This window comes from Aethalodelphis obliquidens, unplaced genomic scaffold (genome assembly GCF_003676395.1).
Source record: "Aethalodelphis obliquidens isolate GAN/ISIS:26980383/991018 unplaced genomic scaffold, ASM367639v1 scaffold38, whole genome shotgun sequence".
NCBI lineage: Eukaryota > Metazoa > Chordata > Mammalia > Artiodactyla > Delphinidae > Aethalodelphis > Aethalodelphis obliquidens.
In genome coordinates this window covers 2,846,243-2,871,288 of record NW_020837982.1, presented here as the reverse complement: position 1 = coordinate 2,871,288, position 25,046 = coordinate 2,846,243, and the positions used below count along the sequence as shown (strand labels likewise).

Sequence of the window (25,046 nt, the reverse complement as noted above, 5' to 3'; positions counted from 1 at the left end):
GGGGTGCCTACCCTGGCAGTTTGGCTGCAGACTCTGCTGTCAACCGACTCTTTCTGTTGCTTCCAGTGATAAAGCCACTGAATAAGGCCGTGAAGCGTGATCCTGCCTATGGCCCATTAAAGCAGTTATGAGGTTTCTTTCCTTAGCTGTTTAGTTTTGCAGATTTGTTTTCATCTGCTTTCGAGACTGCGATTCTTGGAGGGCAGGAACTGTCTTGGTATCCCCGGCACCTGCATGGTCAGGCATATGGCAAGTGCTCAAGATACGCTGAGTGAATAAATGAAGGAAGGAAGGAAGACAAGAATGAATGAATGAGTTTGTGAATGACAGGTGCGGGGTTAGAAGGAGGCCCAGGATGTCGAGGAAGTCAGGGTAGGACAGCCACTGCCTGGGCAGAGGCAGGACTCAGGCCCAAGAGGGTGGTTCTGTGCCCTGATCAGTCCATACCCAAGGCAGCTAAACAATGTTCTCTGACAGTCTCTGCCCACAGCCCAAGTACTGGTTCCAGCAAAACCCTCCGCCTCTTGGGGCTGCAGCCTCCCCACTGCCCTCCACCCCCACGCCCAGGCTCTGCCTTTCCCCCCAGTGGAAGGAGGCTCCTCCCTGGGTTCCAGGGCTTGTGTATCGGGGGCAGGAAGCCAAGCTCTACTTCTCTGCCTCCCAGCCCTCCCTGATCATCTGACTGGTCACATGAGGCCTGGAGTGGGGCGTGGCTGCTTTTAAGGCCTTTGGCATTTCTTTCACGAAAAAAAAAACAACTAAGAAAACTAAAAACAGTGGCTCAACACACTAAAAAAAATTTGATTTGCCTCAAACTTGCCTGGGGGAAGGGGATAATCAAAAACACCCAAGGCCCCTGCTTCTGTGGACTCTTAGGCATAATAACAGTTCCCTATCTTAGGCTAGGCCCCATGCTAAATGCTTTCAGGGCTTTTGGGGCTTGTTCTCGTATAATCCTGACAACCCTGGGTTTTAGGTACTAAGATGATTTCACAGGTGAGGAAGAGGAAGTTCAGAGAGGTCAAGGGACTTGCCCAAGGCCACACAATTTCGAAGTATCAATAGTTAGAGCAAAGATTTTAAACCAAGTTATTTCTTGACTCTGAAGCTTATGATCTCATAGGTGTATAACCAGACTCTGCCTTGGCCTTGTCTGAGGATGTGTCAATGGCCTTTCAGTAATTATTTAGTACCTAGAAAACAGGCCAAAGTGACCCACTTTCTACAGAAAAGTTCCAGATGGACGCTCCACATCTCTCTCTCTCTGACCCCCGCCCTGCTCCCTCTCAATTATTGGACTGGCCAAAAATTTCGTTCGATCTGATGGAAAAACCCGAACGAACTTTCTGGCCAACCCAATACAAAATGAGATACCAGGCATGGGATCTTCTTCTATGTCATTTCTAGGAGAAGAAATAGTATGCAGTTTTTGTCAACTTTGTAGTTTTCCACGTAGCTTGACGTGAAGAAATCACGAGCATTTGCCTTTCAAAACAGTGAAGTTATGAAGACATTACTTTAAAAGTACCTGTGGAGATTTATTTCTATTGAGCATATATTTACTTTTAGATCCTATTTTGCTCTGCCTGCCAGGAAGCTCGAAGTTGAACTTTGTGCTCAATTTGCACATTGAGTGTTTTACCTTCTTTTTGCCAGGACCTGGAGTCAGAAAGCCTAAGTTTGAATCCCGGCTCCACCATTTACTATCAGGTGGCTTTTTGGCAAGTTTGTTAACCCCTCTATGCCTCAGTTTCTTCATTTATAAAATGGGGGTAAGAAAATCTGCTTCATTGGGTTGTTGCAAGGATCAAATTATGCAGGTTAAGCACTTAGGAAAATGCCTAGATCATAGCAAATGTCTATAAATGTTAGCTATTTTGAGATTTTAATAGATTTTTGTTAGCTGGATTTCATTGTCAAGCCATTTTTCAGGAAGGGCTAATGGATCCCCCTTCACTTGCCTCATCGAGTCTCACACTTCATTTACCATCTGCTTCTGGTGTCTTCTACTCCTGACATTATCTATAACATCTCACAGATGTTTTACTTGTACGTAAATACCACTGACTTGTATTTCATCAAATCCTAGATGCCACTGATTATAATCCGTACCATCAGTGTGTACCACTTAAGAAAGAAAAAAAATTAGAGACAAGATCGATTTTAAAATACGTCCCAATTTCAGAGATGTTCAAATGTGGAGGGATAAAAGTATAGCTTTCGATCCATGAATGGTAAGAATGATCTGATCCTTTATTCCTGAACTGGGCCCTCCCTGGCTGTGAACTGTCACTGCTCCTTCCATTGCATCTGGGTCAGTTGACCTGGATAACTCTTCCACATGGCCCAACGCCACTCTCGTGGCTGGTATTCCCACTGGGTCAGCTCCAAGCAAGCGTGTCTAACCTTGTGCACACAGCTGGTGCGAAGGGCTCAGGTTTCCCCGGGATGTGGTAATTTGTAACCTGACCTGGTGTTGATCGTTAAAGCCAGTAGTTTTAAGGTCAGCTGACTTTTTTTTATATATATAATTTATTTATTATTTTTATTTTTGGCTGCGTTGGGTCTTTGTTGCTGCGTGAGGGCTTTCTCTAGTTGTGGCGAGTGGGGGCTACTCTTTGTTGCAGTGTACGGGCTTCTTATTGCAGTGGCTTCTCTTGTTGCGGAGCATGGGTTCTAGGCGCTTGGGCTTCAGTAATTGTGGCACGTGAGCTCAGTAGTTCTGGCACGCGGGCTCTAGAGCGCAGGTTCAGTAGTTGTGGTACACGGGCTTAGTTGCTCCATGGCATGTGGGATCTTCCCAGACCAGGGCTCGAACCCATGTCCTTGCATTGGCAGGTGGATTCTTAACCACTGAGCCACCAGGGAAGTCCCAAGGTCAGCTGACTTTCTCACCTTTAGTGACCACTTTACTGCTTCCTGCTTTGGCCTGAGTTGGACTGTTCCCGTGGGCAATAAAAATGATTTGTTTGGGCTTCCCTGGTGACGCAGTGGTTGAGAGTCTGCCTGCCAATGCAGGGGATGTGGGTTCGAGCCCTGGTCTGGGAGGATCCCGCATGCCGCGGAGCAACTGGGCCCGTGGGCCACAATTGCTGAGCCTGCGCGTCTGGAGCCTGTGCTCCGCAACAAGAGAGGCTGCGATAGTGAGAGGCCAGCGCACCGCGATGATGAGTGGCCCCCGCTTGCCCCAACTAGAGAAAGCCCTCTCACAGAAACAAGACCCAACGCAGCTATAAATAAATAAATAAATAAATTTAAAAAAATGATTTGTTTGAGGTAAGTTCATAAGGAGAACAGAACTAACCAACGTCCAGTGTAATTTCCCCAGGCAGTGGGCAAGGCACAGGGCTCAACTATCATTTTTCTTGTCTGCGTGGGTTTCAATCACCAAATTATATTTGGAGTCATTCCTTCTAGTTCATTTTTCTATGATCCAGGGAAAGGAGGAGTGTGTTGGGGGAGGTTAAGCCTGACCTCCGTGCTAACCCCAGGGGGTTGGCAGCACAGGCAGGGACTAACTTAGGAGTCTGAGGTTGACTGAATGAGTGCCTTCCCTGAAGTCTAGTGTCTGTTCATGGCCAGTTTGGAGAGAGACAGGGCTGTGGAGGCAAAGTAACTGGAATTTAAATCCTGGATGTTGGGCTTCCCTGGTGGCGTAGTGGTTAAGAATCTGCTGCCAATGCAGGGGACCCGGGTTCGAGCCCTGGTGCGGGAAGATCCCACACGCTGCGGAGCAACTAAGCCCGTGCACCACAGCTACTGAGCCTGTGCTCTAGAGCCCGTGAGCCACAACTACTGAGCCCGTGTGCTGCAACTACTGAAGCCTGCGTGCCTAGGGCCTGTGCTCTGCAACAAGAGAAGCCACAGCAATGAGAAGCCTGCGCACCGCAACGAAGAGTAGCACCTGCTCTCCACAACTAGAGAAAACCTGCGCGCAGCAACGAAGACCCAATCCAGCCAAAAATAAATAAATTTATTAAAATAAATAAATCCTGGATCTCATTTCTTAGCTGTATGACCTTGGGGAGTGAGTTGGTCTCTCTGAACCTCCATAGCTATGAAACGGGGATAATAATGCTTCAGAGTCATTGGGAAGCACCAAGAATAGCAATGAGCACACAGCCAACGCTCAACAAATGGTGGTAACACATGCCGAACGCCTACCGCATACCTGACACTGTGCGGAAAATAAAGCTAAACACCACTCAGGGAGGAGAGGCACTATTACAGCAGTTTTTAAATATCGAAACTCCGGAAGCTGCATACTATTTAGCAGTCAAGCCAGCGATCACCCGTCTTTCTTGAGATGCCGCCTTAGCCCGCACTTCTGCAAAGTCCTCTGGGCAGCTGGCCCTGGGGTGAGAAACTGGGCCAACCTACCCTATGAACATCCTCCTGATCTGAGGCTGGATGCAGCCAAGCCTAGAAGGGCTGGGTCTTCGCCATGTGTTGAACATCATGCCCCAATCCGAGAGAACTGCTTTCTCCACGCAGCACAAGCTGGATGGGCTGGCGCTCTGCCTCCCATCCCAACTCCCCGACCAGGGGTACTTCCATGCCTGCTGATCAGGGGCCAGTCTCTCCTTTCCAAGGCACAAACAACCTGCCACTCTGACCCAAATGCCAGCCAGGGGCAGAGCCCTGTAGGAGAACGCTGAGAGCCCCGGCTAAGTTTGAGGCATTTCTAAACGGGGCACCAAACCCTTAGAAGTAACCAGCAACAGGGCATGTCTGAAAGGCCAAGCAAATGGTGTGGAAATTAAGATGGATGGAATTCAAGAAACAAAGGGGCAAGACCACTCTGGGCTGGGGTAGCTTGTCTGTGACCACCAAAGAGAGACCGTCTAGGTCATAAACTCACATACCTACAAGATTTGGGCATGTCGTGAAATTGAGTGAAATAGGCTCGTGTCATAAAATAGGGGGTGGTGGGGACACCTTTGAATTGGTGGCTGCTGACTCTTGCAACACAGTTGGCCCACAGTTCCCATTTCTAAGCTAAACTGGTATCACTGAAGAGGGAGCTCGAAACCTACAGAATTCCTGCCACATCATCTTAGCAGGGGGGTCTTAGAGGCAAGGAGATAGTTGAGGAATACAAAGAAATGGGTATCTGTATGTTCACCTAGTGCAAATGTGTCTTTATGGTTTCCATTTTATACTAGCCTCATTCCTGGCTCTATTTTGTATCATTATCTTTCTCGGGTATCTTTGAATATTCATCATCCTTATTTTTTTTTTTTTCTGTAAGAACATTTCATTATTAATCAAAAATTGAGAAGCTTATACACAAAACTTATTGGAGCCGCCACTTCATCTATCTTTGTTGCAAGTCATTCATCTTATTCCTGACCCACACTTGATGATTTCTATGGTCCACACTTTGTTTTTGGAGAACAATTTTTAAAAAGAGCCATTAGTGCTTCAGCCTCTTTTAAAACAAAACAACAACAAAAATCACCATCATCACTGTATTATAGATTTTCCTAGACAAAGTTTAGGGTTTATTTTGAGACCAGAAGAGCAACTTCTCTGTGGTATTACAGGTAGAGAAAGTTCCTAGATTTCTATCGTATCTCTAAAAGAGAAACCACAAGGATAATCATAGTTGCAGTCTCTAAAAAGGAAAATAATGCTGTTCATCAAAATTGAATTAAATCATTTTTCCTTCCCCAATCCTAGTCTCATTCAATCTTTTTTTTATTTTCTGATTTCTCAACTGTTAAACCTTTAAGAATGCCATATCACAACCACACAAAGCTACCCAAACATCTATAATATAAATAGGTCATTTTATACTCGATTCAGACCAGACATTTTGCTTTTGGCTAAAGGCAAGCTTTACAGAGGAAAGAGCACGTTGAGACCGCTAACTGATCTTCATTCCTCCCAAACATTTTACAATAAACATAAGCCATGGTAATGATCACCTTTCTCCTGGCTGCACTTTACTGTCACTACCAAGAGATCTCATTTCTCAGGGCAAAGGATTTATAATGTTTTAAATATTTATTTTTGGCTTAGTCAGGTCTTAGTTGCGGCACACAGGATCTTTCGTTGTTGCGGCGCACGGGTTTCTCTCCAGTTGTGGTGCACGGGCTCCAGAGCGCACCGGGTCCTGGCGGCAGGTGGGATCTTAGTTCCCCCACCAGGGATCGAACCCGTGTGCCCTGCATTGGAAGGCGGATTCTTCACCACTGGACCACCAAAAAAACCAGTACTCCAAATGATGCTTTATCTATGATTTTGAAACCAACATACAATAGTAAACCCAAATATCACTCTACTGGAGATTTTTTTTTTTTGACAGTCTAGGGTTGGTTTTTTTTTTTTTTTTTCCTTTTTACTGCGGTGTGCAGGCTTCTCACTGCAGTGGCTTCTCTTGTGGAGCATGGGCTCTAGGCACACGGGCTTCAGTAGTTGTGGCTTGCGGGCTCTGGAGCGCAAGCTCAGTAGTTGTGGCGCATGGGCTTAGTTGCTCTGCGGCATGTGGGATCTTCCCGGACCAGGGCTCGAACTCGTGTTCCCTGCATTGGCAGGTGGATTCTTAACCACTGCGAAACCAGGGAAGTCCCTCTACAGTCGCTATTGCTTGTGTTTTATCTAAACATTCTATAGTTAAAATGCATTGTCTTAGGCCAGAACTTGGTCAGAATTACTTGGACAAAACGTTTGTCACCCACAGACCATTCCGGTTTATCTGGAGATTGGATTCACCATCTCTATGATTTCTGGCTTATGAGACAATGTTTTACTTCTCATTCTTTGTATTTTCTTAGCCTCGCATTGGCTGGCCAACAGACAAGTCCTCTGCACCAGTCAGATGCTGCTTCCACCCAGAAGCATGCTACAGTTGCAGTCCAGCCTTTTTTTGGTCTTGCTGCCCTGAAGGCAGGGCAAACCAATCGAATCCAAATTTACCTCAATTGCAAGCAGGCAGGGAATTTCAAGGACCATACGTTTAAGATTTGCCAACCTCAGATCAAGTTACAGGTCATAAGTCACTTGAAGTTGTGAAAACATTGCTTGGCTACTGAGGGGGAGAGGCGTTTTCCTATGTTCACAGGCACCCCTGTGGGGCCCTAGAACAGGAAATGAAATCTGAACGGAAAGGCTCTCTTGTCAGTTCTCCAAATGACATGAGAGAAAGCAGCAGTACCATTTTAAAATTATGTAGCTAGAATCTGACCCATGTTAGTATCCCAATCATGTCTTCCCTACCTTCCTTTGGTCACTAGGTCTAAAGCATTACCATCCTGCTATTACTTCTTCCTGATAGACATACGGAAAATGTAAGCGTGTTTCTACTTATATTCTGCAATCTTCCTTTCATCTTGCACTATGGTTTTCATGGGGAGATGGCAAGCAATTCTGGCTTTCTCAGAGAATGTATCTTCCCAAAATGCTATTTTTACCTAATTGATTCTATTGGTTGGAGAGTAAATAATTTAATGGTGTGAAGGGTACTGGTATCTTACTGCTTTATAAAGTAGATGTATTAAAGTAAAATGAAAAAAAAATCACAACAGGTTTAAAGATAAGATACTTTTGTAAAATACAGGTGATTCTCAAGAAGTAACTTGGGTAGATTTTCCACTGGCTTTTAAATTTATAAGCTACAACTATATACACCCCGAAAAGAGCAACTTGTAAGAACTTCAGAAAAGTTTCTCAGTGGAGACAAGTCTTCAAGGGTACGCATGGCTAATAAAAGTTTTCCTCATTTTGCCTCCTCAAAGGGCCCACACCACTAGATTTTTTTCTTATGGTTACTTTAGCCAGAAAGGTTTACTATAAGCCTATTAGGTCCCCTAAAAGATCATAATTTTCTTTTGCTCAGTAGTTATTTTAAAGTAAGCATTTCTGCAACATTTCTCCAAGAACAAACCAAGTAAAAGTGGTTGCATTCATGAAGCATTAAGTCTCAAGCAGTGCCCTACAGTTGTGCTATTTCTTCATTACCGTTCTTATTTAATTTGCTTGTGGTGCTTCCAACATATTTAAGAAACATTTACGATAGTGGCTTTTTTGTTTTACAAGTCTTTAATTAAAAAACTCAACAAAAATATATAATCAAGCATTTTACATAATGCATACATTCTTAATATCTGCAGGTAAGATAAATAACAGAAGGCAAAAGCAGATATACTAATTGTATTGCTTCTCTTTGGCAAGTCACCAATATTATCCCCTGCAGAAACACAGGATAAAATGTGTAAAAAATAAACAAAAAGCAAAAAAACCCACCACGGTCTTAAAATAATTGTCCCTTAGTACAAACAACAAAATATTTAGCAATAATGCAGTAGATGGAGTTTTCAAATTGACTAAAATTTATTATAATACTTTACTTATACCACAGGGGTTAAAGTTGCAAGCTGCTTTCCAAAATTCAGGCCCACAGCAGTAGTTAGGAAAAAAAAAAGAAGACGACACCCTTTTCTCCTGGTGTATCCCGGCTATTTTTCATTTAATAATGTCACATTCAAATTCTACCTCTCAGATGCCACTCCTAAGGAAAACAAAATCCTTCCCTAGACAAAAGCTGTTTTACTTGAAGGTCAGTTGTCTGACTACCCCCCAACCAAATACACATTTTGTTATGAGGCATTCAGCTTTCTTAAGTCAGTATTTACCATCTAACTCAATGTCCCAGAATAAAATTCCTTCCACTTTACAGCAAAGATACATATTGTGGCTCTACTGAAGCAATATATACATGTTGGAACTAAAAATTAGAAAAGCAAAAGGGTCCATTCAACACACAGCAGCTTATATCGAAATATATACATGTATGTATATGTTTTCACAGTTACATTTTAGAAAAAAATTTACATTTGATATGTTCAGAAATATTTCTCCTAAGGTCTATAAATAATATTTTAAAAGCTCAACTGATCAAAATGCAATACAAGAATGTATCAAATTAAATAAATCTCCTAAACCTTGAAGTCAGTAAAGCTTGAGGTTTGTGTAAAGTGTGTTGTCAGTCCCTGATACTAGGGAAGACAGCATCTTCTAAACACGGTAGGAGAGGAACTCTAAAACTTTGGAAGGAATCGGCAGCTCCTGGACTTCTTGGGTGGGCATCACTCTCCGGATTGACATGCGACATAAATGTTGAAGGCTAGGGACTTGCCTTGGAGTGGCCCAAAAGTACACACTTCCATCATGTGTCCTACAGAGAAGTAAACAAATCACAAGCTCAGTCACACAAATCCATGTATTTCATCGTCCAAAAGCTCATACAACTACCACCGAGGCTGTGAATTAGAGCCACAAACTGCACATTAAAACCTAATTCAGGAGACCCGCCCAGTGATCTCCCTCTATGACAAATTAATAATATTATAAAGAGCCCTTATGGAAGATTTACTGACAATAAAATACAGGCTGCTTTGACTAAAAGCCACCTTAAATTGCCTCTTAAAAGAAAAGAGAAAAATCACTTACCCAGCAGCTAAAACACTGCCATCAGTAGAAAAGGCACAGCAAAGACCATTGCTCAAAGGTGCAACTTGCACTGGATAATCCTCATCAATTCTCCAGAACCTCACCATTCTGGAAAGGAAATAAACCGTCCAGTGATTATCTAGTAGGAAATTTAAGGTAAAAGCAACTTTTAAAATTCAGAAAGAAATGCCACCACTCTGGGCTGAGTCACAAAATATACACACAAACACACACACACACACACACACACCACAAATCACTGCAGCAATGACTGGAACTTGCTTTATTAAAGATTTTACAGTTTATACCAATTGGTAATTTGGATTAATTCACACTAAGAGACTATAAAGCATGGCTGCCTTCACTTCCCAGTGTTCTGATCTGTAATATGCCCACAACCGGAAACTTTCTCCTTACTTCCTTACACTTAAAATATAATCGGTATCTGATCTGTTTGACTCTTTTCAAGAAGTTTATGAAACTTTTCACCTAGGTAGAGTGTGCCTAGGAATAGCAGACAACTGATAGTCAGAAACTAGCTGAACAAACAGGAAAACAATGGCTGCTGGCAAATAAAGAACTCTCCCCATACGTTTGCTAACATTCTAGAAAGATGGTAATGAGTCACTTTCTGAATGATGTGACCAAATTGCTTAATGCTATATCCATGCACATTGATAAAAGTATGAGAAAATGGAATGGCTACATCTAGTTTTTGCTTACCAATAAGCAGCAAATCTCACTCATGTGACATTTCATCTTTATAGTCTCAGTTTCAGTGGATACAAATGACTGTTTTAATCATTTATTTCACTTTGAAAATGTTCTTCTGTTTCAACCTTTATAAGATATTACTAAGAAAATCTGTCAGCTGAGCTAAAAAGCTAATTAAAAATGCACCCAGTTTGCCTGAACCAGTTAACAAACAAAGAACACAGGGAAAGGCACGCATTATCTTTAGTTTACATAAATACTGTGCAGGCCAATATTAAGACACATCAACATCTCCCAAGGTCTTGTCTAGAAAAAGGGCCATTAAAACCCAAACTGCAGAAAGGCCATATTTTTCATCCTTAAGAATGTTTTTTATTAAGTAGAAAAATGAAAGGAAATCTTTACAATAATAAATAGGTCAAGCTGTAATTCACACACTTACTTATCATCAGCAAGACTTGCAACATGCAGTCCGTCATGACTAAACGAGACAGATCGTACCCATCGGTCATTTGCTCCTCCAGCAAATATGGGAGTAGGTGGGGGAAACAGGTGCCTGAGGTCAAAGACATGTTTTCAGTGGAAATGAGAGTCACTTCAAGAAACAAAACTACCCAGGTACAGAGTACATCAGTCTTTGGAATAATGTTTAAAGTGGCCTTAACAAACACAACTGAGAAGACTGAGCAGAGCTGGTCTATCCACTTTAAACGAAGCGATTAAACCTAATTACTAATCGCCGTCTTACAGAGTGGTTTAAGACTAAGTCCAACTTTAGTTTTAACTATGTTTCCCAACAGGAAACTCTAAATATAATTACCACCTCTACAGAGTCATGTACTGTTAAGTAACAATAACAAGATCTGTATCAAGAAAGTCAAATTTATTTGTAGAATTTAGATGCATTATTAAAGGGCCTAAATGATACCGAAATTTTAAATTATGACAGGGTGCAATTTTAGATTTCACATGTTAATGATTCTAATCATCCCCATGACTTCTTAAAAGCTACACTGATAGTAGAGATGAATTACAGACTAAAATAATTCATGCTGTACCCACCCAAATTCCATCAGAACGTCTCCAGTGTGCGGATCCCAGATATAAACTCGAGTATCATAAGATGCCGTAGCCAGTAATGCTCCATCAGGAGAAAAGTCACAAGCTACAACATCATGGTGATGCCCTTCCAGTTTCCGTATCATGGTATATTTATCCATATTCCAAAGGAAAACCTGCAAAAAAGGCAAATGTTATAGCTTCATTCAGACATGCAGAGGACAAAATGGCACATCTTAAACTAAAACTGCTAAATTTAATTAAGATTACATTAAATTAAACATTATAAATTATGAATAATTATGAAAGAATATGCTCAGTGTCATAGTCAAAGATTAAAATCAGTTTTTAAGTTAATTAAAGTAAACATGCAAATTCTATTTCAAATGTTTCTGTTAAATGTTAATTTAAAAATAAGCCTAAACACAAAAAAGGCAATGCAATTTAACCACAAAGTTATACTGACATTCATTTATTCCAAAAACTAATTAACTAAAATATACAGAAATAAATAGGGTTAAGTACTACAAACCCCCTTCTTTTTTTTTTTTCCAGAAACTACCAAATTTTTAAAAAATATACAGACAGAAAATATAAGGTTAACAAATTGTTACTCCATTGGCATCTCCCTTTGAGATAATCACTTGTTTACAATAGGCTTGGGTCACCAACGTGAGCCTAGGAAGAGAAACAGATACTGCAAGCAAAGAGAATTTTTCACAGCCAAATGAAATTTCTTTGGCAAACAACAAGGATGTTAAACCACATTACAAAATGAAAATGCTAATTTACGAAAATAATACAATTAACAACATTTCTGTGAATCAAGATTTGCCAATCTTATTTTTCCCAAACCAACCACAATCATTAGTCATTTTAAGTATAAAACATTTAAATTACTTTAGTACAAGTTTACACATAGTTTTAGATTCTAAAGATCAGTAGTTATACTGTGCAGAATAGCTCTAAACAGGATTCTAATGTTTACTTCAATCTGTTATATTAAACATGAGCTTGGAGGTTTATTACAATCCTAATAAGACAAACTCTCCTCCTCTTGGAGTAAAGCAATCCTTTTTGCTACGTTTTTCTGCACAGACACAATATATTATTTCCAAAGAAAAATAAATACAAATTTTACATTGGATCAAAGACTTAAGGTATCTCTAGTATCTCAAAGAATTCCAAAAAATAGCACAGAGAAACCATTTGAAAGCCAACTACATTACATTAAATTGGTTTCACATGTTAGACTCCCAATTCCACCAGACTGGAAGATCAATTACATCGGAGGAGTCAGTTGGTTTCACTGTGGGGAAAATTATTTTTAAAAAGAAAAAAAGAAAGAAAGAAAAGCAGAAAGTGGACATCGACCAGCACCTGTGTACGTACAGTACACCTTGCAGCCGAATGCAAGGTTACTTCATCCTATGGTAAAGGTCGCCCCCAGCCCGGTAGCCAGAGATGCCACTCTTTCTGCCCAGCTAACACCATTGTGCGCCTGTGTGCGAGTGGTGCCAGCATAACCTCAATCACACCAATATTGCTGCCACCACCTGTGACAGGGAAAGCAAGAAGCATATGGAAAACACACAGCCTAAAATAGCAATGTCAACATCTAGCTTTGCTCTTCTTATGATTTTTAAAGAACTGAATATTTTTTTCTAAACTGCCAACATTTTCAACTATCATTTTAACACACTTCTTGGCTAAATAAAATGCATTTTAACCAGCCTCCCACCCCCCATTAATTCAAAGTGTATTGTGATCATCACATGTATTTGGACTTCAACCATTTTCATAAATACCTGAAGCTAATAAGATCTCTTTAACTATACTAACTCAGAGCTGGTAGACACTAACTAAAGGAGGGTCCATCAATAAGCATAACCCTCTTAAGAGTCACTTTATACTTAATCTGTCTACAGGTATGCTATGCAAGACAGATCATATCAAATTTAGATGAAATTCACTCCAGGACATACATGACTGTTATTTTTATTCTTATTAGATTTTTAAGTTACTTTTTTTCAGTTAAATGTCCAGGACCAGCTGGGACTTAAAACTTTAAACAGCAAACTGGACCAAAAAAAAAAAAGAACAACAGAGAAGAAAATAATTAGCAAGGGAATGTCTTAACATTTGGACTAAATCTCTTCTATAGCACATAAACTCTCCTAGATCTGAGAAAAAATAAAATTGACATACCCCTCATTTCATGAATATCATCTCTAACTAAAACAATCAAATTTCTCACTTTACAATCAATAACTATACTTATTTAATTTCCCTCATGCAAATTCTCCCCCATCATGAAATAACACATTTAAGATATTTAAGACACCGAGCACAGACTTAATAGGTTGCTTAGATTTAAAATGATTATGCACAATTATAATCCAATTCACAGTAAGTATACAAGAACTTTGACACATACTGCTTTACTGGCTCCCACTGAACACAGCATAGAAGAGTCAGGAGAGAATGCACAGCTGTACACCCAGTTCTGATGGCCCCTCAATACTTTCATCATGTTTCCTGAACAAAAGGAAAATACCTGGGTTAACCCTAGAATCTACTTCAAATAAGTAGCATTTCAAAAATGGCAGAATCACAGAATCACAAACTTCTACAGAGGCAGTGATTAATGTATTACAGGGGTTGGCAATATACAACAGTTTCTTATTTTTGTACCTAAGTTTTACTGGAACATGCCCATTGTTGTGACAGTAGAGTGGAGTAACTACTGCAGAGACAGCATGGTCCACAAGCCTAAAATATTCACCATCTGGCCCTTTAAGAAAAGGTCAGCTGACTGACAACTGAAAGTATGTTGAGAGAGCAAGTTCCATATGATATGCGAAAGAAAATAAAATTTAATTTTCAAATGTTTTAACTATTGGGATCCCTTCACCCCTCAATAGCTGAGCAATCAGAGAATTGATAAATGCAGAAGAGGTGCCACATAATTTGGTAATAGTATTAGTCTATTATTCTATCAGGCAATGGTTATTACCCATAAGCTGAAACAAGTCTCCAAATCTGAGGGGTTTGTTTTCTACTACATTCAATTTAAGCTACATTTCCCCAAACAAGCCTGTCAACTTCTAGCTTGAGGCTGGTAGAGCACTAGCAGATCTTAATTAAATATATGGTTTCAGTTAAAACTGTAAACTCTTTCATCAGAGGCTAAGAAGGGGGAAGAGATGCTCACCTCAGGTCGTCTCAAACAAGGTAGACTCTCCAAAACTTTGTAAAAGGATCACAATTATCAATGTTTCCGAAAAAGCTAAAACTTGACACTGATATTCCTTTTACTATATTGGAGGGCAAATCTCTCACTTTTTATAATTCTTACTTAAACTATCCAACTTATTATTATTAGTATTTACATCCTATAAATTCTGGTGTATAAATCATGTTTGAATTTACATTTTATTAATTACTAAGTTATATCTTTTGTTAGGTCAAGATCTACTTAAATTTTCACTAGGCAAATGAAGGAAGTTAATAATCCTCCCCAATATAAAGGAAATAAAACACAGACCAGTTCAAATAAAACCCTAAGATTGATCCAGATTTTGTCCTCAAATAGTTGGTACAGATCTGTGTAGTTAGTTTCTGAGTAACATCAGATTGTTTACTTAGAGTAACTGCTGGCTCCTATTCTGGGTCACATTTATGGTTTTGTTTGATCTGTACAGGGAAAGGGACCAAAGGACTAAGCAGAGAAAAGGAAACTTTGATCATGTCACTTTTAATGTTAAATGCCCCAAGTGTTCGTAATACCTTTCAGTAGTAATATCCAGAAACTAATTCTTTTCCACAGCCTAGAAAGAAAGACATACCATCATCTTTCAGGTCCCACACTCTCAGAGTTTTGTCTCTTGAAGCTGACACCAGGATCAAGCTCCCATCTGGAGCAAAAGTTAAATCTCTGACCACTTCAGTATGATCTACCAAGTTAAGGAGGAGTTTTCCTAAATGCAATGGAAGGTGGGAAAGAGACAATGTTGATAATTTTAATCAGCTTCCATATTAAAAAAATAGGGTTGAGATCACCATTAAAAAAAAAAAAAAAGAAATATCTGTGTACCTCCTTAGTTTACCAAGTGTAAAATGACTTATTTACTAGTGCCTTTACTATTATCTTTAAAGATTCAGTATTTACATTGTTACAAAATAGATTATTTCCAAGATACCAAAGCCTAAATTAGAAAAATTAAAAGGGAATTCCTAAAATGTGAACAAACTCCTGGATCAAGTCAATTTAATATCAAGAAAATCTACACCATTTAAAAATCTTTGTATAGTATGATTTTAAAATACAAAATCAAAATTTTCCTTTTCTTTTACTTGGCTTAGACTACGAATGGACTGTCAAACTCCCCTAAAGATACATGTTATTCTATAACAGCCTAAATTTTTAAACATAATCTCGATGAAAAAAAGGTACTTTATTCATCTAATATTATAGAGTTTTGTTCTTCTATGAAAAGCAATGTGCTTACTTTAAATGTTTTCCCAGAATTCAATCAAATTTACTGACTCATTATCCCCACTCAGTGTTAGTATCACTTGCTGTATTCTAATGTACATAGTTTTAATGCTCATTTTAAAAAATCCTTTAAATTTTGGAGTACATACTATCAGCCAGAAACTTTTAGGTAGTGAACAACACATTTACTTTTTAAAAATTTATTTTATTTTACTTTATTTTGCCTGTGCTGCATGGCTTGCAGGATCTTAGTTTCTGACCGGGGATCGAACCCATGTGCCCTGCAGTCCTAACCACTGGATCGCCAGTGAATTCCCACAACACATTTACATTTAATTGCCCAAAGAATTTAACTTCTCAACCTATCTGGTTAAACTTTAGATAAAATGTCATTAAAACTTTCCAGAGGTTAGATAATGATTGTTGAAGACCAGATTTACCTTGAAAGCCTCTAAGCTATCAATCATTGAAAAAGTATATAAGAAAACACCTTGCAATTTGAGTCATAAACTAAATTACCAGTTTATAAGTGATAATTAACTAAACATTCCTTAGACGTGCCCTTCCTACTATAATATTCTCTGAAGAGTGATTAAGCAATATGAACTCTATTTTCCTAAATTAAAACTATGAGCTGAAGATGCTATTTAGGCCAAATATAAAGATACATTCATAGCATCAATTCTTGCTTCTCTGTGAGTTAAAATCCTCAAATTATGTATTCTTCCAGTGCCTATGAGCTATGCTTGCATCATGAGATAATCAGGTTTGCTTTCAAAACTATGACTCCATACCTGTATATACATCCCATATTTTGATACGCCCATTGTTTAACCCTGTGGCAAGGAGTAGCTGATCTTGTCCAAATCTGAATCGATGCCATTCTATGTTTACACAGCGACTCTGTTTTTCTGGAACTGAAGATCCAAAAGCAAGACTCCAGACTATATCGCCACAGTCTATAATATGTTCACGAGGCTTATTTTTTTGACCACCATCACTGTTTTGTCTTGACAATCTTAAACTGCTTGAATTGGTGATATTCTTGGTGCCATGCAAGAGACTGGGTAGAAAAAAAGGTCAGATTGAAATCTAGTTATTATTTACTCTGGACTCATGTGAATACTAAATAATGATAAGTGTTTGTTAAAACAACTTCAGTATTATTATAGTGATACTGAATAACAACAGAATCCTTATAGATGGGAAGAGGAAAAGTTGCTACAAGCTACATGGGCATGACCAAATAAATTCAGACTAAAAGAAATCCTCAGTGTATGAGAAAAAGTTCAACAATAAAGCAATTTATAATTTATTCATTTCAAATTTGTTTTAATATATCCTTATTGATACAGAAATCCTATCTCAACCAGGATTCCTTTAATTAACCCAAAAGTATAAACAAGCAAAAAACAAAAACAAAAAATTCTGAGAACATTAAGATATTGTGAAGCTGACACCAGAAAACTACCTTAAACCCCATAATAATAAGTAGTTTCCCATACGTTCTAGACCTAATCTAATATGTAATAAGGACATTAATGACGAAAACCATAAAGGTGAACTAAACACAAAAAGGAGGGAAAGATTAAACTTAGTAGATACATTTTAGAAATTGCACTACCAAGGCACAATTAACCTGCCTTTTGATATTTGGAAAAGAAAAATTTAAAAACACCAAAGTATCTGAGAAAGTATTCTATAATATATAAGGCCAGACAATTCTTCCCACAAATTTTCCAACAAATATATTCAGCTTATGAGTAAAATTCATTTACAACAGTCTCCAAAGGAAAAAACTTAAATATCAAAATAATCTTATTATTCCACACAGAGAAAAAAATAAAATCTAGAAACAGATAGATACAAAATACAAAAAAGAAAACAGTCTTACAAGTTCTTAAGGCACTGGGACCACGGAACAAGCTTTACTGCACGATGTCCTTGTGACCAAGCAAAGTATGAACCATCTGGAGCAAAAGCAACAGTCCAATTTTCACGACCACATTTCTTGTCAAAAGGAGCCGCAGGAGCTAAAAGTTCACCTATAGTACGTGATCTCACTAAAAGAAAAATAAAAAATATAGGATATCATATATAACCAACAATGAATTTGAGACAGCATCCATGTTACTTTGGGATCCACTCAGCTCCGCTGAGTTTTTCCTTTTTCTATGTAGACAAGGTACAATGAATTCTGCATTCTACCCTTTGAGGGGAGATGTGTGGTGTGAAGACCCTGTAATGAGAATAAGCATCTTTAAGTTTTGATAAAGTGATCCTCCTAAAATTTCCCAAATCGAGAGCTTTTTAAGAAAGTTTCAAAACAAAAAAAAAACTGGTCAAATAATAATAATGTAATGATCAATCAGGGCTAGCAATTACTGAAGTCCTGACTTTTGCACTGCCTTACGTTTTCCTCAAATTACTAACATTTAAAATGCAAGAAACTGAAGTTGCTCTGCAGGAAAAGTATCTTCCAAAAAGTTTGTAGCTTTCAAAAACCATGAACCACTATAAAATAAAGTTTTATATCACTATTCAAAGGAAGCACTATAGGGACTTCCCTGGTGGCACAGTGGTTAAGAATCCAACTGCCAATGGGGGGGACAGGGGTTCGATCCCTGGTCCGGGAAGATTCCCACATGCAGCGGAGTAACTAAGCCCGTGCGCCACAACTACCGAGCCTGTGCTCTAGAGCCCGTGTACCACACTGCTGAGGCCTGCGTGCCTAGAGCCTGTGCTCCGCAACAGGAGAGGCCATCGCAATTAGAAGCCTGCGCACTGCACCGAAGAGTAGCCCCCGCTGGCCGCAACTAGAGAAAGCCTGTGAGCAGCAACCAAGACCCAACACAGACAAAGATAAATTAAATTAAAAAAAAAAAAGCACTATAAAATGGTCTAGTCAAAACATGAAGTCAAACGTGAATATTCTTATCTTTTTCAAGTCACAAAAAACACAAAATCCTCAAAAGTAGAAGGAACTTAAAGGTTACTTAGTCCAGCCTCCCCAACCAGTGCTTTAAAATGCACTGTATTTGGGACTTCCCTGGCGGTCCAGTGGTTAAGACTCTGGGGTTCAACTGCAGGGGGCACGGGTTCAATTCCCGGTGGGGGAAATAACATCCCGCACGCTGCTCGGTGCCAACAAATAAATAAAATGCATTGTTATTTGTGATTCTCGAATAGTGGTCCTCAAGCGTCTTCCTAATGGGCCACAAACTGACCCAAAAACGGAAGTAATTCTTTTGGTTTTTAAGGACAAAAAAAAAAGAACAAGTTCATATATTCTAAATTTAGTTACCAGAACTTAAATTTAGCATTCATAACTAAAACTGGCATATTTGGGACTTCCCTGGTGATGCAGTGGTTAAGAATCCGCCTGCCAATGCAGGGGACACAGGTTCGAGCCCTGGTCTGGGAAGATCCCACATGCCATGGAGCAACTAAGCCCACGAGCCACAACTACTGAGCCCGCGCGCCTAGAGCCTGCCCGTGCTCCGCAACAACAGAGGCCACCGCAATGAGAAGCCCGCGCACTGCAACGAAGAGTAGCAGCCACAAATAAATAAATATACTTTTAAAATAAAATAAAATAAAACTGGCATATTAAGAGTGTACAGAGAATTTTTCTTCTGCCTTTAACAAGAAGGATAATCAACAAGTTCCTATTGTACATGTGCACATGCAAATGCGGCTGCTATTTCCTCAATTCTGGAAAAAGATCTTTTTCTTTTTTGGCTGCATTGGGTCTTCGTTGCTGCGCACAGGCTTTCTCTAGTTGCGGTGAGCGGGGGCTACTCTGCGATGTGGTGTGCACGCTTCTCCTTGCGGTGGCTTCTCTTGCAGAACACAGGCTCTAGGCGCGCGCGCTTCAGTAGTTGTGGCTCGCGGGCCCTAGAGCGCAGCCTTGGTAGTTGTGGCTCACAGGCTTAGTTTCTCCGCGGCATGTGGGATCTTCCAGGACCAGGGCTCGAACCCCTGTCCCCTGCATTGGCAGGCGGATTCTTAACCACTGCACCACCAGGGAAAGGCTCTTAATCAGTCTATCACCACTGCTCTTGCGTCTGTCTTGATTTCAAATTTTGCTACTCTTCCTTTTTAGTTATAAGTCACCTTCGGTTTAGTTTCCCTATTATCTATTTTGTGATCTGTTGCGTGTTCAACTCTATGGTCTATTTTTATGTTTTGGGCTCAAAGTTTCCAACAACTAAACTTCAATATGTTCTACGTACTGCAGTTCAAATGAGAACCACATATACTCCGATTGCAAGAGCAAATATATATATATATACAAACCCCAACAATGTATTCATTCAGTGACACTTCCAGTCTCCACGTGTGCTCCACCAACAGGGAGTGTAGCACCTGGCATGTGACAGGGGCTCAGAAAATATTTATTGAACAAATATGAAAGCATGTGTATAAGTTCCCATTCTTAAGCGATTTAAATATTTCCTCGGGATTTCCCTGGTGGCGCAGTGGATAAGACTCTGTGCTCCCAATGCAGGGGACCTGCGTTCGATCCTTGGTCAGGGAACTAGATCCCACACGTATGCTGCAACTAAGAGTTCGCATACCACTACTAAGGAGCTGGCAAGCCGCAACTAAGGAGACTGCCTGCTGCAACTAAGACCTGGTGCAATCAAATAAATAAAACAAAAATAAATATTTAAAACAATAATTAATAAACAAATAAATATTATTTCCTTGCCCAATTCTTTGATACATTAACAATGAGATTATGGTTTAAAAAGTAAAACAAAGCAAAACTGAAATCTGTTTTCCTATGATATTCATAAATATAAATATGCACCTATTTTGGCACAGCTGAAATTATTGGAAAATTTCCTTTTGATGACTCAAAATCTTCCTCCGTGACACTCCACCCACTCAGTACTGGGTCTGAGCTAAAAGAATAAGCCTGATCCTGCTCTCACATGACATTCATATATTGAAGACGGCCATGACATCAGCAACTAAATCTGTTCACCAGGATAAAATCTGGTGAGTTTTCAATTACACGGTTTCAAGTCCATTCTCCACCTACACTTTCATACTTTTCTGGATAAACTCCAGTTAGTAATGGCCCTCAAAAAAGTGGAACTTTTTCAACCAAACACAATACTTCAAGTGTGGTTTAATCAAAGCAGAACCCCCCACCTACCCCTGCCCCACTTGTATCACATGACTTTAATACAAAATTCACAAACCGGTGACACTCTTATGCCTGTAGAATGATTTTTTTAAATATACAAATGAGGGAGTTCCCTGGTGGCCTAGTGGTTAGGATTCTGGGCTTTCACTACCGAGGGCCCGGGTTCAATCCCTGGTTGGGGAACTAGAATCCCACAAGCTGCACGGTGCGGCCAAAAAAAACAAAACCAAAACCAAAACACTCACACACAAATGATTTTTGAAAGGGCTGGCTGCTCCATGTCCCCTATATTCCTCCAAGCCCACAGTCTTTCATTTATGTGCCTGGTCCCTGAATTTGCAACCCCTGCCTAAATCTTTTTTTTTTTTTTAAACATAGGTTTCTATAACCACATCTATCTTTTAAAATCCACAAATTTTAGGAGAAAAAGAAAATCAAAGTTCACAAATGAGGGAAGCAAGTTTTAAAATTCAACTAAAAAATGCAAGCACTATCTTAAAAAGAGAAAGCCCCTGATTAAACTAGATGAGTATATTTATATAACTTCCATCTCAAAAAACAGAGGACTGGCCCTTGCATTCAACTTCAAACACATCTGGTAAATTAGACTAAAACTCATTCCTCCTTTAGCAAGCATAAGCAAGACTAACTTTCCTACAGAAGACTCATTTTTTAAAATCTGTATTTTAGGATCACTCTGTATTTTTCTTCTTTCACCTTGACCACAATCACAAAACTCCTCTTGTGTAAAGGGTGGTAATAAATTAACTAAAGAATTGGTTCAGATAACGAAGACCATGAAATAATAAGCTAATCTACTCTTGAATATATATATATTTTTCAAGAAATAGGGCCACCGTAAAAAAATACTGCCAAATAAATACAAACAAGTACTGAATTAATAATTACCTTGTGTTTCTTTGCTTGTTAACAGGCATATAAAATGATCACTGCATTTTAATCAAATAATTTAAACACTCATTTAAATACTTACTGGTATACTATTATAAACTAGCACGAGGTTTATAATGAAGAAAAAATTTTAATTAAATCTTTATATACTACCTGCAACTGTTGAATGTAAGTATCCTAAGATACTATAATTTAATGGCCTTGTATAAGGGAAAAGCTGCCTGCCATGGGAACTTGGCCATTGGATACAACACCACATTATTAATATCCGCACAGTAGTAACACATCATCTGAGTCACTGCTCAACCAAGCAAACCACATTCAGTTCCTTCTTCACATTCCTCCCTGCAATTTCATAACTAGAAAGAGAAGATCTGTGGCAGAACCTTGTGAAAGAGGGCAGTAGCTCTAGGCAGTAACTCCCTGTCACAGAGACTTCTTCAATCATTCATGGAATCTTGCCTCCTCTTTCAGTACTTACTTGAGAAACCAAACAGCTATAATTAATACCCAAGAAAAAATGTTAGTCCTTACTGATAGATACAAAGCAACGCAGAGGTATTAGTGTTTAACTTTGTATTCAAATGATATTTAAAAAAAAGAAACAAAAACCTGGGTTTTAAAAAAAAAAAACTTACAAAAGGCCAAAGTTCTTTTAAACATAGCAACTTTATACTATATAGTAACTTTATATAGTTATATAGTAACTTTATATTATATCCAGGAAATAACACTGAGACAAATATGCAAAAAAATATTTTTTTTAATTCAAAAAGCTATTTAGTGCATGGTTCTACCTTATGCAGGTATGCTAAGAACCTCCATCCATCCCTTAGAAGAGAGGATTGGAAAGTTTTCAAAATGATTCATCAACATGAAATAAAATACAAATAAATGAAAGGCAGATCACTCATCTGCAATACTGCTGTGAGTAGGAAAAAAAAATAGCACTGAATTGAGAATAAGAACTTTTGAGTTCTATGTTCCACAGTTAAAATAAAAATTGGACATGAATTTTCTCTGTATGTTTAAAATAGTCATTAAAACCAGAGTTAAAGTGCCCTCCTAACCTGCCATTCAACCTTATCTCTAAGAGAACAAAAGTCCAGAACTCTAACACAGCTGTCTCTAGGTATAAAAATTCACCCACAAACAGGATACAGGGCCTTTTGGATACTTCAGCTTCTCCCTTTCTCTAGAAAACCTCCTCCAAGGATTCAATAAAGGCACACGTTTAGTTGAAGAACAAGAAAATGCAAAGGCTCTCTGCTCAGTAGCTACCTCCAATTTTCATTTAATTAACACACAGTATTGGGCTCTGGGGAGCGATGAGGAGATGCTAAATCTATTTTATTTTTTTAAATAAAAACTGTCTATCTACCTACCTATCTATATTTTTTTGTCCATGCCGCGCGGCTTGCGGGACCTTAGGTTCCCCGACCAGGGATCCCGCAGTGAAAGCGCCCAGTCCTCACCACTGCACCGCCAGGGAAGTCCCCAAAACTGTATGTATTTAAATAAGGTGTATAACATCACTTGACAAGTTCAGGGTTTACAAGCATAGCAATCAATGCACAGCACCCGCAACTCGCCCCAAAGTTGTTCCAGTTATATTACCTTGAGAGAGGATTTAAATAATGTGAGGTGCTTTCTACTGAGTCAGTGGGTGGGTCCTGACGCAGGACCTTCAACATCTGTTGGCCTGTCTTCTGCTTGGCAGGGCTGGCCACTAAGCCAGTTTCCAGACAGCCTTTTCAGGAGTCTGCTCTTCCGTAGATGAGCTTTTCTCCGGTCACTCCACCCAACCACCCTGCTCCTCCCTGCTCCTCTGAGTGTGAGAGATAACCGAGTCCTCCCCAGAGCCGCTGCCTTTCTTAACGCCATGCCACTTTTTAAAATACTGCTTTTTCCAGGCTGATGGCACTCTTCGGCTGCATTTCTCCTTATAATTGTTGGTATACACGAAGACCCATCCTTTCATAACAGTTCAGGTCACACAAGTTTACTTTTCCCCACTGGAAACTTTTTTAAGAGTCCTGGAGACTTGCCCAGCCCTCCCCTGCCCCCTCGACGCCCCAGCCCCTTAGCCAGGAGAAATCCAGAAGAATGGCTGGCCCTGCGCGGACCTCCGATGAGAAAACTGTGGGGCGGGGGGGTGGTCCCCGGGGAAGCGTGTCCATCTCCGGCCACACAATCATTGCAACCCTCGCCACTCGGCGCCCAGGTTCTCTTTGCCTCTAATATCCGCGCACCGCCTCCCTCCGTGCCAGGCGCACAGCAGGCGCCGCATCAATGCAGACCCCATTTACCCTCGGCGACACCCACGCGCAGGGCCGCTTCCTTTCTCTTCGCTCCAGGGCTTGGCCCCGGCTCACTGTTCTTCCTCAGACTCAGAGACGCTTCCTCCCGAACCTCTGCCTCTCCGCAGCCCCCGCGCGCTCACCAGCAACCCTCACCCATCGTCCCATTCCTCACCGATCTCTTTCTCGTTGACCCTCGGGGGAAAGCTGGCCATCTATGGGGCACCGTCTGATTCCGGGGGCGCGATGCGGACGCAACGACAGAGAAGGGAACGGCGAGAGCCGAGGGGCGTGACGCGGGCTGGGTCCCTCCCGGTCCCGGGGACGGAGGGGAGGGGCGGGGCGGTCGCGGCGGCTTCTGCCGACTGCCCCGGGAAAGCTCCGGGAGGCCTCGGACCAAACTACGGAGTCAAACACAGACAAAAGATGCTGTTCCCTTCCTCACGCCTACGGACCAAGACGCTCCCCTCCACACAACCGACTGCAAACGAGACACTGGAGACAAAATGGCGCGTGCCGCGGGGGATAGCAGGGCAGCGGGGGCGGGGCCTCGTGACGTCACAGGGTGATGGCCAGCCTCCCGACGTTCGGGACGTGACGGCCTCGGCTCGGCGCCGCGCCTTCTCTCCGGGTGCGCGCGGGCGTTGTCCTGAGGACGCGAAAGGGGAGCCGGAAGAGCGCCGGGGCGGAGGAGGAAGGGGAGGCTGCAGCCGCAGCCCAGCCCCAAACGCTGGGTTGGAACTTACCGACTGTGCGTTTTAATTGTGTTATTTTCCCGGCCGGGAGGCCAGCATGGTATTTGTAAGTTGAAGAGCCTTTGAAAAGGCAAACACAGAATTGTATAATACATATTAGCTCACACCGTAAAGATTGCATGGAATTTAAACTGACTGAACTGTAAAGAACAAAAAAGACGTTTCAGGTTTTAACTCGGTTTGGCCACCTCCCCGGC

At 40.5% G+C, this 25,046-nt stretch overlaps 1 protein-coding gene across 2 annotated transcripts; it reads right to left on the bottom strand.

Moving 5' to 3' along the window:
- Positions 1 to 8,020: 8,020 nt before the first annotated feature.
- Positions 8,021 to 24,617, bottom strand: WSB1 (WD repeat and SOCS box containing 1). 2 transcript variants are annotated; one of them, XM_027130355.1, is made up of 9 exons: positions 24,270 to 24,617; positions 17,619 to 17,787; positions 16,519 to 16,787; positions 15,075 to 15,206; positions 13,664 to 13,764; positions 11,230 to 11,402; positions 10,610 to 10,723; positions 9,454 to 9,561; positions 8,021 to 9,178 (listed from the first exon to the last, which is right to left on the bottom strand). In XM_027130355.1, the coding sequence occupies exons 1-9, from the start codon at positions 24,307 to 24,309 to the stop codon at positions 9,019 to 9,021; spliced, it is 1,266 nt and encodes a 421-aa protein (XP_026986156.1). In that variant the 5' UTR covers positions 24,310 to 24,617; the 3' UTR covers positions 8,021 to 9,018. The 2 variants fall into 2 exon arrangements, with proteins under 2 accessions (XP_026986156.1, XP_026986157.1); XM_027130356.1 differs by lacking the exons at positions 13,664 to 13,764; positions 15,075 to 15,206; positions 16,519 to 16,787; positions 17,619 to 17,787; positions 24,270 to 24,617 and adding an exon at positions 12,607 to 13,618.
- Positions 24,618 to 25,046: the final 429 nt, after the last annotated feature.

Bases quoted from the DNA above. Each gene is read 5' to 3' on its own strand.
- WSB1 (XM_027130355.1), bottom strand. From the start codon at position 24,309: ATGGCCAGCTTTCCCCCGAGGGTCAACGAGAAAGAGATCG. The intron at 15,207-16,518 runs GTATGGAGTCAT...CATTGCATTTAG, and splicing joins AATATGGGATGTATATACAG to GAAAACTCCTCCTTAACTTG. The intron at 9,562-10,609 runs GTAAGTGTGTGA...TTTCCTTTCCAG, and splicing joins GCAAGTCTTGCTGATGATAA to AATGGTGAGGTTCTGGAGAA.